Source organism: Pelophylax lessonae (assembly GCF_965119305.1).
Source record: "Pelophylax lessonae genome assembly, chromosome: 13".
In the NCBI taxonomy this organism is placed as follows: Eukaryota; Metazoa; Chordata; class Amphibia; order Anura; family Ranidae; genus Pelophylax; species Pelophylax lessonae.
In genome coordinates this window covers 188,112,980-188,127,758 of record NC_138780.1, presented here as the reverse complement: position 1 = coordinate 188,127,758, position 14,779 = coordinate 188,112,980, and the positions used below count along the sequence as shown (strand labels likewise).

Below are 14,779 nucleotides of genomic sequence, written 5' to 3'. Positions count from 1 at the left end.
CCTGTCCGGCTGCGAGTAGGGGGTGTGACGTCACGCGCGCGTCCCGCCCCCTGCTCCTGACTGCGGCTCCTTCACACTAGGTCCAGCGAGCGTGACACTATGTGCACGCCCCGCCCCCCTGTTCGCGGCTTTTGGCTCCGACCTGGCTGCAGTTCAGGTATGTGGAGCACATTTGGGGGAGAATACGGTAGCTGCACAAGCATTAGTGTGCAGACTGGCATATTTTGCCATATGTTGCCACTTGCCATGCTCATTCGAGTGCCCTATAAAGTGCCCCTTAAAAAAAAAAGAAAAACAATGTGCCCTATAAAGTGCCCCTTAAAAAAAAAAAAGAAAAACAATGTGCCCAGAGTGCTCCCTTGACATAAAATGTGGCCATCAGCGTGCCCCTTATTTTATGCTAAGGGACATGCTGATGAGCATATTTTATGTTAAGGGGCACTCTGATGGGCATATTTTATGTTAAGGGGCACGCTAATGGGCATATTTTATGTTGAGAGCAACGCTGATTTAAATGTTTTGTTTTGCCCATCAGAGTGCCCCCTAACATAAAATGTGCCCATCAGCGTGCCCCCTAACATAAAATGTGCCCATCAGAGTGCCCCCTAACATAAAATGTGCCCATCAGAGTGCCCCCTAACATAAAATGTGCCCATCAGCGTGCCCCTTATTTTATGTTAAGGGTCACACTGATGGGAAAATTTTATGCTAAGGGTCACGCTGATGGACACATTTTATGTTAAGGGGAGAGAGAGAGAGAGAGGACAAGAGAGAGAGAGAGAGAGAGAGAGAGAGAGGACAAGAGAGAGAGAGAGAGAGAGAGGACAAGAGAGAGAGAGAGAGAGAGGACAAGAGAGAGAGAGAGAGAGAGGACAAGAGAGAGAGAGAGAGAGAGGACAAGAGAGAGAGGACAAGAGAGAGAGAGAGAGAGAGGACAAGAGAGAGAGAGAGAGAGAGGACAAGAGAGAGAGAGGACAAGAGAGAGAGAGGACAAGAGAGAGAGAGGACAAGAGAGAGAGAGGACAAGAGAGAGAGAGGACAAGAGAGAGAGAGGACAAGAGAGAGAGAGGACAAGAGAGAGAGAGGACAAGAGAGAGAGAGGACAAGAGAGAGAGAGGACAAGAGAGAGAGAGGACAAGAGAGAGAGAGAGAGGACAAGAGAGAGAGAGAGAGAGGACAAGAGAGAGAGAGAGAGAGGACAAGAGAGAGAGAGAGAGAGGACAAGAGAGAGAGAGAGAGAGGACAAGAGAGAGAGAGAGAGAGAGGACAAGAGAGAGAGAGGACAAGAGAGAGAGAGAGAGAGGACAAGAGAGAGGACAAGAGAGAGGACGAGAGAGAGGACGAGAGAGAGGACGAGAGAGAGGACGAGAGAGAGGACGAGAGAGAGGACGAGAGAGAGGACGAGAGAGAGGACGAGAGAGAGGGAGAGAGAGAGGACGAGAGAGAGGACGAGAGAGAGAGGACGAGAGAGAGAGAGGACGAGAGAGAGAGAGGACGAGAGAGAGGGACATGAGAGGGACATGAGAGGGACATGAGAGGGACATGAGAGGACGAGAGACATGAGAGGACGAGAGAGAGAGAGAGACATGAGAGGACGAGAGAGAGCGAGAGACATGAGAGGACGAGAGAGAGCGAGAGAGACATGAGGACAAGAGAGAGAGAGAGAGAAAAAATTGGCAAAATAAATGGAAAAAATGCGAAACACCGCGTTCGGTATTCGGCCTTCGGCCAAGCATTTCATTATTATTCGGCTTCGGCCAAGAATTTCATTTCGGTGCATCACTAATGAAGGCAAAACGGGGTCCAACCCGATACTAGCAAGGTGTACCTAATAAAGTGGCCGGTGGGTGTATACTCAGTAAAGTGAATGGCCTCAGGTGATACAGAGATGAAACCAATCCTACGTAAGTTGCTCAGGTTTATCTGCAGCCATCTCCTCTATACATCCTTTTAATTTATAAAGCTTGTCTGAGCCGTCATAAAAAGGGGGTCCAGAGCTGAGGTTGCACTCTGCAAAGCTCAGTGAGGGGAGCTCTGAGAGCTGATTGGATGGGACACACCCCCTGCACACAGGAACATAGCTGAGGCTTCCAATCACAGGCTGTGTGCTGGAGGTCCCTTCCCTGTCATCTAATCTGCCATCAGCTCATTCCCTACTCTTACAACCTCTTATAACACCTGCCCCGCCCCATTAGATTGTAAGCTCTTCTGAGCAGGGCCCTCTTAATCCTCTTGAATTTTATTGTATTGTATATGTACTGTCTCCCTCTAATATTGTAAAGCGCTGCGTAAACTGCTGGCGCTATAGAAATCCTTAATAATAATCTTTTTATCTTGGTGTCAGGAAAACTTGTCAGAAGTGATTTCATGCTGATAGCAGAGGAAGGAAGCAGCAGATAGAAATAACACTTAGTGCTCTGGATAGAGACAAGTACACACTATAGAGCAGTGATGGCGAACTTTGGCTCCCCAGGTGTTTTTGAACTACATTTCCCATGATGCTCATGCACTCTGCAGTGTAGTTGAGCATCATGGGAAATGTAGTTCCAAAACATCTGGGGTGCCAAGGTTCGCCATCACTGCTATAGAGGGATCTGCTTTGTTCATATTTAATGTCGGAGATATACAACAACTTTAAGATAAGAGATTTCATGGCTTTCCAAGTAGAAATTGTTTTCAGATCATAAAATACGGGGGATGGGATTATTAAGATTTCACAAAATGTGCGAGAATTGTTCTTCAAATAGAATAGTTTCCCTTTTTAATGTGTGACTTTTTGGATATTTAGAGGTTTTGAAATGTAAAGACGGCTTTGTTCTTTCTTGGTAAGAGCGATGGAGGAAGTTCTGCACAGAGGGTGGGGGAGGGGAACTTGCTGCTTTATTTCTCTATAAATGATTTCAAAGATTGCGGCTGAGAAAAACGTCTCGGAAATGCAGAACTCCGTCTTATCTGAGCGTTCTATCTGATGACCGGAGATTGGTCCTGGGCTGCGTAGAGTGCCTGGACTGAGGGTTTCCGGATTGTTGCTCCTTCTATACAGATCTAAATGATTGAGGATAACCCCCCTCCCCCCCGCCCCCCTCCACTGACATCAGGATGTAAAGTATCACACAAGGGGAAGCTGCCCCCTCCCCTCCCCACGCACTAATATGTATGAAGTGAGCTATATATCATAGGAATCTCTAATACATGGCTCCATCTAGTGGCCAGATGTGGTATTTCTGGTTTTAAATCAACAGCTTACATTCAAACTGCATAGAATATAGCTTAATTATATTGGTCAAAAGAGTGAATTCTGGGGGGGTTTGATGGGGTCATGTGATGCTAAGTCTATTATACACTGCTCAAAAAAATGAAAGGAACACTTTGAAAACACATCAGATCTCAATGGGGAAAAATATCATGCTGGATATCTATACTGGTATGGACTGGGTAATGCGTTAGGATCTATACTGGTATGGACTGAGTAATGTGTTGGGATCTATACTGATATTGACTGAGTAATGTGATAGGATCTATACTGGTATAGACTGAGTAATGCGTTAGGATCTATACTGGTATGGACTGGGTAATGTGTTAGGATCTATACTGGTATGGACTGGGTAATGTGTTAGGATCTATACTGGTATGGACTGGGTAATGTGTTAGGATCTATACTGGTATAGACTGAGTAATGTGTTAGGATCTATACTGCTATGGACTGGGTAATGTGTTAGGATCTATACTGGTATGGACTGGGTAATGTGTTAGTCTCTATACTGGTATGGACTGGGTAATGTGTTAGTCTCTATACTGGTATGGACTGGGTAATGTGTTAGGATCTATACTGGTATAGACTGAGTAATGTGTTAGGATCTATACTGGTATGGACTGGGTAATGTGTTAGGATCTATACTGGTATGGACTGGGAAATGTGTTAGGATCTATACTGGTATGGACTGGGTAATGTGTTGGGATCCATACTGGTATGGACAGGGTAATGTTAGGATCTATACTGGTATGGACTGGGTGATGGGTTAGGATCTATACTGGTATGGACTGGGTAATGTGTTAGGATCTATACTGGTATGGACTGGGTAATGTGTTAGGATCTATACTGATATGGACTGGGTAATGTGTTAGTATTCTATACTGGTATGGACTGGGTAATGTGTTAGGATCTATACTGGTATGGACTGGGTAATGTGTTAGGATCTATACTGGTATGGACTGGGTAATGTGTTAGGATCTATACTGGTATGGACTGGGTAATGTGTTAGGAACAGAAGAATGCCACATCGTTTGATGGAAATGAAAATTATCACCCTACAGAGGGCTGAATATAAAGACACCCCGAAAATCAAAGTGAAAAAAATGATGCAGCAGGATAGTCCATTTTGCTGAAATTTCATTGCAGCAACTCAAAATGGTCCTCAGTAGTTTGTATGACCCCCATGTGCTTGTATGCATGTCTGACAATGTCAGGGAATGCTCCTAATGAGAGGACGGATGGTATCCTGGGGTATTTCCTCCCAGATCTGAACCAGGACATCACTGAGCTCCTGAACAGACTGAGGTGGAACCTGGTGGCGTCGGATGGACCAAAACATAAAGTCCCAGAGATGTTCTATTGGATTTAGGTCAGGCGAGGGTGGGGGCCATTCATTGGTATCAACTCCTTCATCCTCCAGGAACTGGCTGCATACTTTTGCCACATAAGGCCGGGCATTGTCATACACCAGGAGGAAACCAGGACCCACTGCACCAGTGTAGGGTCTGACAATGGGTCCAGGAAGTTTATACCGATACCTAATGCCAGTCAGGGTGCCATTGTCTGTCCTGTAGAGGTCTGTACATCCCTCCATGGAGACGCCTCCCCAGACCATCACTGACCCACCACCAAACCGGTCATGCTGAACGATGTTACAGGCAGCATAACGTTCTCCACGACTTCTCCAGACCCTTTCATGTCTGTCACATGTGCTCTGGGTGAACCTGCTCTCATCTGTGAAAAGCACAGGGTGCCAGTGGCAGACCTGCCAATTCTGGTGTTCAATGGCAAATGCCAATCAAGCTCCACGGTGCCGGGCAGTGAGCACAGGGCCCGCTAGAGGACCTCAGGTCACCCTCATGAAGTCTGTTTCTGATTGTTTGGTCAGAGACATTCACACCAGTGGCCTCCTGTAGGTGATTTTGTAGGGCTCTGGTGGTGCTCATCCTGTTCCTCCTAGCACAAAGGAGCAGATACCGGTCCTGCTGATGGGTTAAGGACCTTCTACATCCCTGTCCAGCTCTCCTAGAGTAACTACCTGTTTCCTGGAATCTCCTCCATGCTCCTGAGACTGTGATGGGAGACACAGCAAACCTTCTGTCAATGGGATGTATTGATGTGCCGTCCTGGAGGAGTTGGACTGCCTGTGCAACCTCTATAGGATCCAGGAATCATGCTGCCAGTAGTGACACTGACCCTAGCCAAATGCAAAACTAGTGAAAAATAGTCAGAAAAGATGAGTGGAGAAAAAAACTCAGTGGCCTTCATTGTTGCCCATCTAGTGCACCAGTTGGTATTTTCATTACCACCAAAGCAACTGAAACTGATTACCAACCCCCTCTGCTACTTAACTGACCAAATCAATATCCCAGGAGTTTAATTGACTTGATGCTACACTCTGATTAAAAAGTTTTCCTTTTAATTTTTTTGAGCAGTGTGATTGGGGGGAGGGGGTCATGTGATGATGCTGAGCCAATATAGTAAATGCTGGCAGTGTGATTTTTGGGGAGGGGGGGGGGGTCATGTGGTGATGCTCCACCAATATAGTAAATGCTGGCAGTGTGATTTTTGGGGGGGGGGGGTCATGTGGTGATGCTCCACCAATATAGTAAATGCTGGTAGTGTGATAGGGGAGGGGGTCATGTGACAATGCTGAGCCAATATAGCAGGGATCCTCAAATTACGGCCCTCCAGCTGTTGCAGAACTACACATCCCATGAGGCATTGTAAAATTCTGACATTCACCGACATGACTAGGCATGATGGGAATTGTAGTTCCTGAACAACTGGAGGGCCATAGTTTGAAGAACCCTGCAATATAGTAAAGACTGGCAGTGTAATTGGGGGGAGGGGGTCATGTAATGATGCTCCGCCAATATTGTAAATGCTGGCAGTGTGATTTTGGGGGGGGGGGGGGGGGTCATGTGATCAGCACATATAGTAAATTCTGCCTGTGTGATTATGGGGGGGGGGGGGGGTGGTCATGTGATGCTGAGCCAATATAGTATAGGCTGGCAGTGTAATGGGTCATGTGACAAAGCTCAGCCAATAGAATAAATGCTGACAGTGGGTGGGAGGGGGATGTCGGGTGATCATGCTCCACCAATATAGTAAATGCTGGTAGTGTGATAGGGGAGGGGGTCATGTGATGATGCTCCACCAATATAGTAAATGCTGACAGTGGGTGGGAGGGGGGTGTCAGGTGATCATGCTCAGCCAATCTAGTAAATGCTGGCAGTGTAAATGGGGTCATGTGATCATGCTGAGCCAGTATATATTGTATTTATTCTGAATTCTTTTCCTCCTCAGATGGCACAGAACCGTCCCACATGCATTACCCGGATGATCAGAACTATTTCCGTGGGTATGAGTGGTGGCTGATGAAGGAGGCGAAGAAGAGAAACCCGAATATCAAGCTTGCTGGTAATGGCAGATTCCAGTGTGCTGTGCAGGGCATATACACCTAGAATTAGTAAACCTTGGAAAAACCTTTTTTGGGTCTCTGTTCAGGGTTTGGCAGCCCTGTTCAGTGGATTCCTGTTCAGTGGGTACAGGCTAGATGGGAGTCTGTCCTGACTCCATACCTAATGTCAGAGCTTTAAAGGTTTCAATCACTGCACACCATAGAAAGCTGTCATTAGGGTAATAGCAGCCTCAGCAAACTCCCTCTATGCCACGTCCCCAACAAGTTTCGTCCAGCCCCGGGGCTTAATCGTGGAACATGTTGCGGGCTTGGACAGAGTTTGCTGAGGCTGCTATTATGCTTATGACATACAGCTTTGTGCGATGACTTTTATACTTTCTATTGATATTTAGAACGAGTGGATTCCCATGTCTTGATTAACCCTGAAACCTGGACACTGACCCTTCCTTCAGCACTCTTGTATCTTTCTGTCCTTTCTAGATTTGCCATTTTGATTTAGATTGCAGAAAATGCAGCGTGAGGACAGAAACTCTCACTTGGCTTCATAGTGGCCATGGAGGGAGCAGAGCTGGGACAACCCCCCCCCCCCCCACCCTAGTGTCCCCCAATTTCTGGTTGTGTTGGATAAATTGAATGGTCTAAGTTAATGTGGTTTCCTGCCAGGTCTGCCCTGGGCGTTCCCTGGTTGGATCGGTAAAGGCAAGAATTGGCCGTATGACTTTCCCGACATAACTGCCTACTACGTCGTCTCCTGGATTATCGGGGCCAAGCAGTACCATGACCTGGATATAGATTATATTGGGGTAGGTGACCTAAAAGGCAGAATATTCTGTGTAAGTCTGGACATCCTTGCTGGGAGAGTGTGTGTGTGTGTATGTATGTTACATAGTAGTTGAGGTTGAATAAATACAATAGTCCAGTGGTCCTCAACCCTGGCCTACAGGGCCCACTAACAGGCCAGGTTTGCAAGATAACTGAAATACATCCCAGGTGATATCATTTGCTGCTAAGTGATTGCAGTACTCTAGTCTGCATCTCCCCAAGGTAATACTTAAAATCTGGCCTGTTAGTGGGCCCTGAGGACCGGAGTTGAAGACCACTGCAATAGTCCATCCAGTTCAACCTGTGTAGGTGTGTGTGGACTTATTCATCTCTCATACCCCTGAATGTTCTGATCCTTGAGATATATGTCCAAGAGTCTTTTGAAAGCCACCATACTTCCCGCAGAAACCACTTCTTGTGGTAGAGAATTCCACAATCTTGTAGCTCCAACAGTAAAGAACCCTTCACGTTGCCTGAGGTTAAAACGTTTCTCCTCTAATCGCATTGTATTCCCTCGAGTCCTCATGCAATCCTTTCGACTGAATAGCTTTTTTTTCTATGCTGAGATCACCATTGAGGTATTTATAAATTGCTATCATGTCCCCTCTCAGGCGTCTCTTCTCCAGGGAGAATAAATCAAGCGATTGCAGACGCTCTTCATAATTAAGGTCCTCCAATCCCCTAATTAGTTTAGTTTGGCAGCTGCCGCTTGACATTGCCTAGTCTATCCTCTATCAAGACTCCCAGATCTTTCTCCATTTTTGATTCCCCCAAAGGTTCCCCCCCTAAAGTGTATAGTGCTTTTATTTATGTGTGTGAATGAACACTGTAGTATATGTCAGAGCTATATAAACATATAGTAAATATAGTGTTACTATGGAGGAGCATTAGACTGTAAGCTCTTCTGGTTCAAATATTGATGTTACTGGTTTATGGTTTCTGTACAGCACTGCAGTATATGTTCAGAGCTATATATATATATATATATATATATATATATATATATATATATATATATATATATATATATATATATATATATATATATATATATATATATATAATATTTATATTTATATATATAATATATATATATATATATATATATATATAATATATATATATATATATATATATATATATATATAATATTTATATATATAATATATATATATATATATTTATATATATAATATATATATATATATATATATATATATATAATATTTATATATATAATATATATATATATAATATTTATATATATAATATTTATATATATATATAATATTTATATATATAATATTTATATATATATAATATATATATATATATATAATATTTATATATATATATAATATTTATATATATATATATATAATATTTATATATATATATATATAATATTTATATATATATATATATATATATATATATAATATATATATATATATAATATATATATATATATAATATTTATATATATATATAATATTTATATATATATATATATATATAATATTTATATATATATAATATTTATATATATATAATATTTATATATATATATATATAATATATAATATTTATATATATATATATATATAATATTTATATATATATATATATATATATATAATATTTATATATATATGTGGGGGACATTAGAGTGTTAGCTCTTCTGTGGCAGAGGATAATGTGACTGGCTCAGTGTTCTCTGTACAGCACTGCGGTATATGTTACAGCTATATAAATGTATAATAATCGCGTGAGACTGAGGTGCGACATTAGAGCGTAAGCTCCCCTAGTACAGAGACTTATGTGACGGGCTTGGTGTTTTCTGTACAGTACTTCAGTATATGTTGGAGCTATACAATAATGTGTGACTGTGTAATGGGACATTAGAGTGTAAGCTTCTCTGGTGCAGAGACTGATGTGACTGGCTTGGTGTTCTCTGTACAGTACTGCAGTATATGTTGGAGCTATACAATAATGTGTGACTGTGTAATGGGACATTAGAGTGTAAGCTCCTCTGGTGCAGAGACTGATGTGACTGGCTCGGTGCTCTCTGTGCAGCACTATGGTGGTATATGTCAGAGCTATATAAATCCATTGTCTTCTGTCTTTTTGTCTCAGATATGGAACGAGCGAGCCTTCGATGTGAAGTACATAAAGGTAAGGGCAAAGATCACACATGGGGAAAGTGGGTTTCTATTTGTGCTTTGTAAGTCTCTGTGCGCCCGGCTTCTGCTCTGCCCTCTGCTTCTCTGTGATTGCTGATGATGAAATTATAGTGGACATTAAAGCGGAACTCCTATAAAACTACAAATTTCACCCCCCCCCCCTCCAATCCGTCTCCCTCCTTCTGTAATTGGTCTACATGCTTCCTCTGCAGCACCTGGTGTCTGAAATATGTTGGTATGATAAACGCAGTGAAGTCCTGGAAGTCTTCTTTTTTTTTTTTTTTTTTTTTGGGTGCTGAGAGAGCTGTGGGAAGTTAATAAGCGTCCTTTTCAATCAAAGCCTGGAGTAGGGGGCGGGGAGGCTTCATGTGCAGGGTTTGGGAGAAGCAGGCACACATTCTGGCTGGAGGCGCACACGCAAGGGTGGCTACACTGGGGCTCTGGGGGAACCTTGCAAAGCATTGTAGTCACCCTATAGGACAAAGATATTGGAATAGCTGTGTTTGCAGAAATGACACCCTGCACACACGAGCTGACCGCAGGCCAGGAAGTAAATGAAGTGCAGCTAGATATATTTTTTTCACCCAAGGATTAAACTACACTTACACACCAACTGGCTGCCATAAAACAGCCACCGTTTTCTGCAGCAGACAAAAACACTGACCTAAGTAAGTCAGCGCTCACTGTTCCACAATGGGACAGTCCCCATGGAGAAACATACATGGAAATAGTGAAACAAATGGGGGATACAAACAAGTCAATGATGGGAGTGCAAAAACCTAATATGAAAACAAAGTCCTTCCCCAGTCCTATGGTGATCCCAATGGTGGCAGTTCCTTGTTGTGGATGGTCATAAGGTCCAAATCAGGGTATATGTGGCATATAATGTGCAGGCAGCTCCTCAAGAGGTAGGGGACCCTCCAAGCATGTAGCATAAAAAGAAAAGAACAAGGGCGCCAAATCACAATAAAGAATGAGCAGTTGACAATTTATTGCAGCAACTTGCATATAAAACAATGATCCAGAATACAGCCAATGGGACGTGAACAGCAGTACTCACAGTAGGACACATCAGGGATGATCCGATCCAGGGACCTACTAGACGGTCCTGTGCTATGTGGCAGTGTTTTGGTTCCAGGTGCCGGCTGCTGCTGTGAATGGCGTGGGCTCCCTGGATGGGCATCCTCGTAGATGTCCGTGTGCAGCGGGGCCGGCCAGAGCAATGACCCGGAACCCGGCCGGCCCCGCTGCACACGGACATCTATGAGGCTGCCCATCCAGGGAGCCCACGCCATTCACAGCAGCAGCCGGCACCTGGAACCAAAACACTGCCACATAGCACAGGACCGTCTAGTAGGTCCCTGGATCGGATCATCCCTGATGTGGCCTACTGCGAGTACTGCTGTTCACGTCCCATTGGCTGTATTCCGGATCGTTTTACATGTAAGTTGCTGCAATAAATTTTCACCTGTTCATTCTTTATTGTGACTTGGCGCCCTTGTTCTTTTCGTTTTCCGCAGCAGGTCTGTGCTCTCTGATTGCCTCCCGTGGCATGTGTCCATTCACTGTCCGCCTCCCATAGCGCTCAGACTGCATCCAGCAGCGTATGTGTGCAGGCATGTGGGCGCATGCTCGCGCTCTGACAGCCTCCTGTGGCATGTGTCCATTTGCTGTCTTACCCTCCCCCCCCCCCCCCCCCCCATAGCGCTTTCTGACTGTCTCTTGTGTTGTGTCCGCCCGCTCGTAGCGTCTCCCGCGTTGTGTCCACTTGCTCTCTGACCATCTCCTGCAGTATGTCTGTGCTCTGACCGTCTCCCAGAATGCTCTTTGACTTCTCCTTGCGGCATGTCTGTGCTCTCTGACCGTCTCCCATGGCGTGTCTCTGCTTACTGTCTTAATCCCCCTCTCGTAGTGCTCTCTGACCGCCTCCCACGGCATGTCTGTGCTCTCTGACGGTCTCCCGTGTTGTGTGTCCACTTTCTCTCTGACCTTCTCCTGCACTATGTCTGCTCCCTGACCGTCTCCCAGAACGCTCTTTGTCTGCCCCCTGCGGCATGTCTGTGCTCTCTGACCGCCTCCCACGGCATGTCTGTGCACTCTGACAGTCTCCCGTGTTGTGTGTCCACTTGCTCTCCGACCATCTCCTTCAATATGTCTGCTCTCTGACCGTCTCCCAGAATGCTCTTTAACTGCCCCCTGCGGCATGTCTGTGCTCTCTGACCGTCTCCCATGGCGTGTGTCTGCTTACTGTCTTAATCCCCCTCCCGTAGCGCTCTCTGACCGTCTCACGCGGCATGTCTGCGCTCTCTGACCGTCTCCCATCATGTGTGTCTACTAACTTTCTGTCCCCATCCAGTAGCGCTTTCTGACCACATCCCGCAGTGTGTGTCCACTCGCTCCCTGACCGTCTGTCGCAGCCTCTGTCCACGCTCCCTGACTGATTTTATATAGTGTTGCATTCACTCAATATAATATGTGGCCCTTTTTTGAGGTCATGCGCCACAATCTAGGTCCCCTTTATTAGGAGAGTTAACCACCAGGGATGAGCTCGGGCACATTCCGATCCTAGTTCAGACCCATTTGAGCTATCCCTGATTTTCTGATTGGACGAGGTTGAGAGGCAAGCTAGTGACCTCACATTGAATGGCGCCTGCAACGAGTGGATGATCTCAGGGAGCCATCCCTGCCAAGGGAACACATAATTATTGCTGTGGGCTGTAGCCGGAGGCAATAATCCCATACCGGCAACCCAACAGGCTGGTTTTACCCAATTTGGTCGATAAGTCGACTTTAGTACAATCATCTGGCCTATGAATGGTTTGAATCTCAGCTGGTCCCTGCTGAATCAGGTAAGATCCGACAACGTTGTCCCTGCCGAGGAAAGGTAATAATTATTGCTAGCGACGATATCGGCTGCCAGCGACTATATCGGCTGCTAGCAATAATTGCAACAAAATCCAGAAGGCTGTGTGTAGCCAAGTTGATTGATCAATCCACTTGGTACTTTCAGCCTGCCCATACATGGTTTGAATCTCGGTTGGTTCCTACTGAATCAGCTAAAATTTGAACGGTCTATGGCCGTCCTTCGGTGACTAATTGAAGACTGAATAATCATCATCCCTCTGGCCTTCCCTTCAGTCTTGCACAGATGTACCGGCTCCTCTTCTTGAAATGGCTTCCTCTGATTTCACTGCACACTGTGAGCTTCTCATAATGTGTATTAGAAGCTGCAGAAAGTCAGAGCCTGCCTCATTTCCTGGCTGGAGGACGTCCAGCATCTTTCACCCTCCAGCCTGACTTTCTCCGCCCAGCCCCTTACCCTCATTGGATTTCAGCTCTCTTGATCAAGAAGGCTCCGTATCATGTGCGGGCGTTGCCTAGGGTGGTCTGCATGCAAATACAGCCTGCCTAGGAATTCCCACACCTCCAGACTGACATCCACTCATCAGGGCATGCTGATATTTTGCTCAACTCCTCCCACTGCTTGTGCCTGGGGCAAAGGTTCAGAAGCACAGAGACCCAGTGATCATGGTTTTATTTGAAGACTTCATTATGTTGATTTAGGGGAAAAGGGGGACCCAGGATCAGGGGAAAAGGGGGACCCAGGGTAGGTGAAAACCTAACCATAATCTACTTCATCTTCAATCCTTCACATTCCTGGTCAACTCTCACATTCTGAGGTCATGGTGGAGGGGGTGTTCCAGTATGGTGGTGGTTTATAGTTGATGTCTTGACTCTGTCCCTGAGGTTCTCCGCCGTACCCTGGACAGGCTGGGTCTGGTCAACGTTGGCATCATCGCTGCGGACGGAAAGTGGGAAATAGCACACGCCATGTTAATTGATCCTTATCTTTACGATGCCGTCCAGATCATAGGGTAAGTGAATCGGAAGGATGTCCATTTTTAGTATCTGCGCCAAATAATTTTACAGGTGTTCTACAGCAGTGGTCCTCAACCCTGGCCTACAGGGCCCACTAACAGGCCAGGTTTGCAAGATAACTGAAATCCATCCCAGGTGATATCATTTGCTGCTCAGTGATTGCAGTACTCTAGTCTGCATCTCCCCAAGGTAATACTTAAAATCTGGCCTGTTAGTGGGCCCTGTAGGCCAGGGTTGAGGACCACTGGATATAATAAACAGGAGCATCTTCTAAAATTAGAATATCATAGAAGTTATTTTATTTCAGTAATTTAATTCAAAAAGCGAAACTCCTATTTGTTATATAGATGCGTTACATACAGAGTGATATATTTTAAGTGTTTCTTTTAATTTTGATGATTATAGCTTACAGCTAGTGACACCCCAAAATCTATTATCTCGTAAAATTAGAATATTACATAATACCAATATAAAAAAAAAGGATTTTTAATACAGAAATGTTGGCTTAGTAAAAAGATTGTCCAAATGCACTCAATACTTGGTCGGGGCTCCTTTTGCATGAATTACTGCATCAATGCGGCGTGGCATGGAGGCGATCAGCCTGTGGCACTGCTGAGGTGTTATGGAAGCCCAGGTTGCTTTGATAGTGACCTTCAGCTCATTGGCATTGTCGGGTCTGGTGTCTCATCTTCCTCTTGACAATACCCCACAGATTCTCTATGGGGTTTAGGTCAAGCCAGTTTGCTGGCCAATCAAGCACAGTGATCCCATGATCATGTGACCAGGTATTGGTAGTTTTGGCAGTGTGGGCGGTGCCAAGTCCTGCTGGAAAATGAAATCAGCATCTCCATAAAGCAGAGGGAAGCATGAAGTGCTCTAGAATTTCCTGCTAGAGGGCTGCGCTGACTTTGGATTTGATAAAACACAGTGGACCAACACCAGCAGATGACATGGCTCCCCAAATCATCGCTGGCTGTGGAAACTTCACACTGGACCTCATGCAACTTTGGATTCTGTGCCTCTCCACTCCTCCTCCAGACTCTGGGACCTTGATTTCCAAATGAGATGCAAAACTTTCCACAGTCAGTGATAATTTTAGGTGCACCTGTATATCCTAATGTGTGGTGCCTGCATGTTCCTGGGAGAGCCTATAAATCATTCTATGTGCAGCCTCCTGAATCCTAGTCCTTTACATAGAGGTTTATTTCCAGTGCTAAG

General features: G+C 45.0%; 1 protein-coding gene across 2 annotated transcripts in view; it reads left to right on the top strand.

Annotated features, from left to right (window-relative positions):
- GALC (galactosylceramidase) overlaps window positions 1-14,779 on the top strand; it is a 69,889-nt gene that overhangs the window by 16,431 nt on the left and 38,679 nt on the right. The window contains exons 4-7 of one of the 2 annotated variants that reach the window (XM_082275353.1): window positions 6,563-6,676; window positions 7,341-7,480; window positions 9,636-9,674; window positions 13,430-13,557. In XM_082275353.1, the coding sequence (XP_082131479.1) occupies window positions 6,583-6,676; window positions 7,341-7,480; window positions 9,636-9,674; window positions 13,430-13,557 (401 nt within the window). In that variant the 5' untranslated portion in view covers window positions 6,563-6,582. The remainder of the gene's footprint in view (window positions 1-6,562; window positions 6,677-7,340; window positions 7,481-9,635; window positions 9,675-13,429; window positions 13,558-14,779) is intronic. The other variant, XM_082275352.1, reaches the window with a different exon arrangement.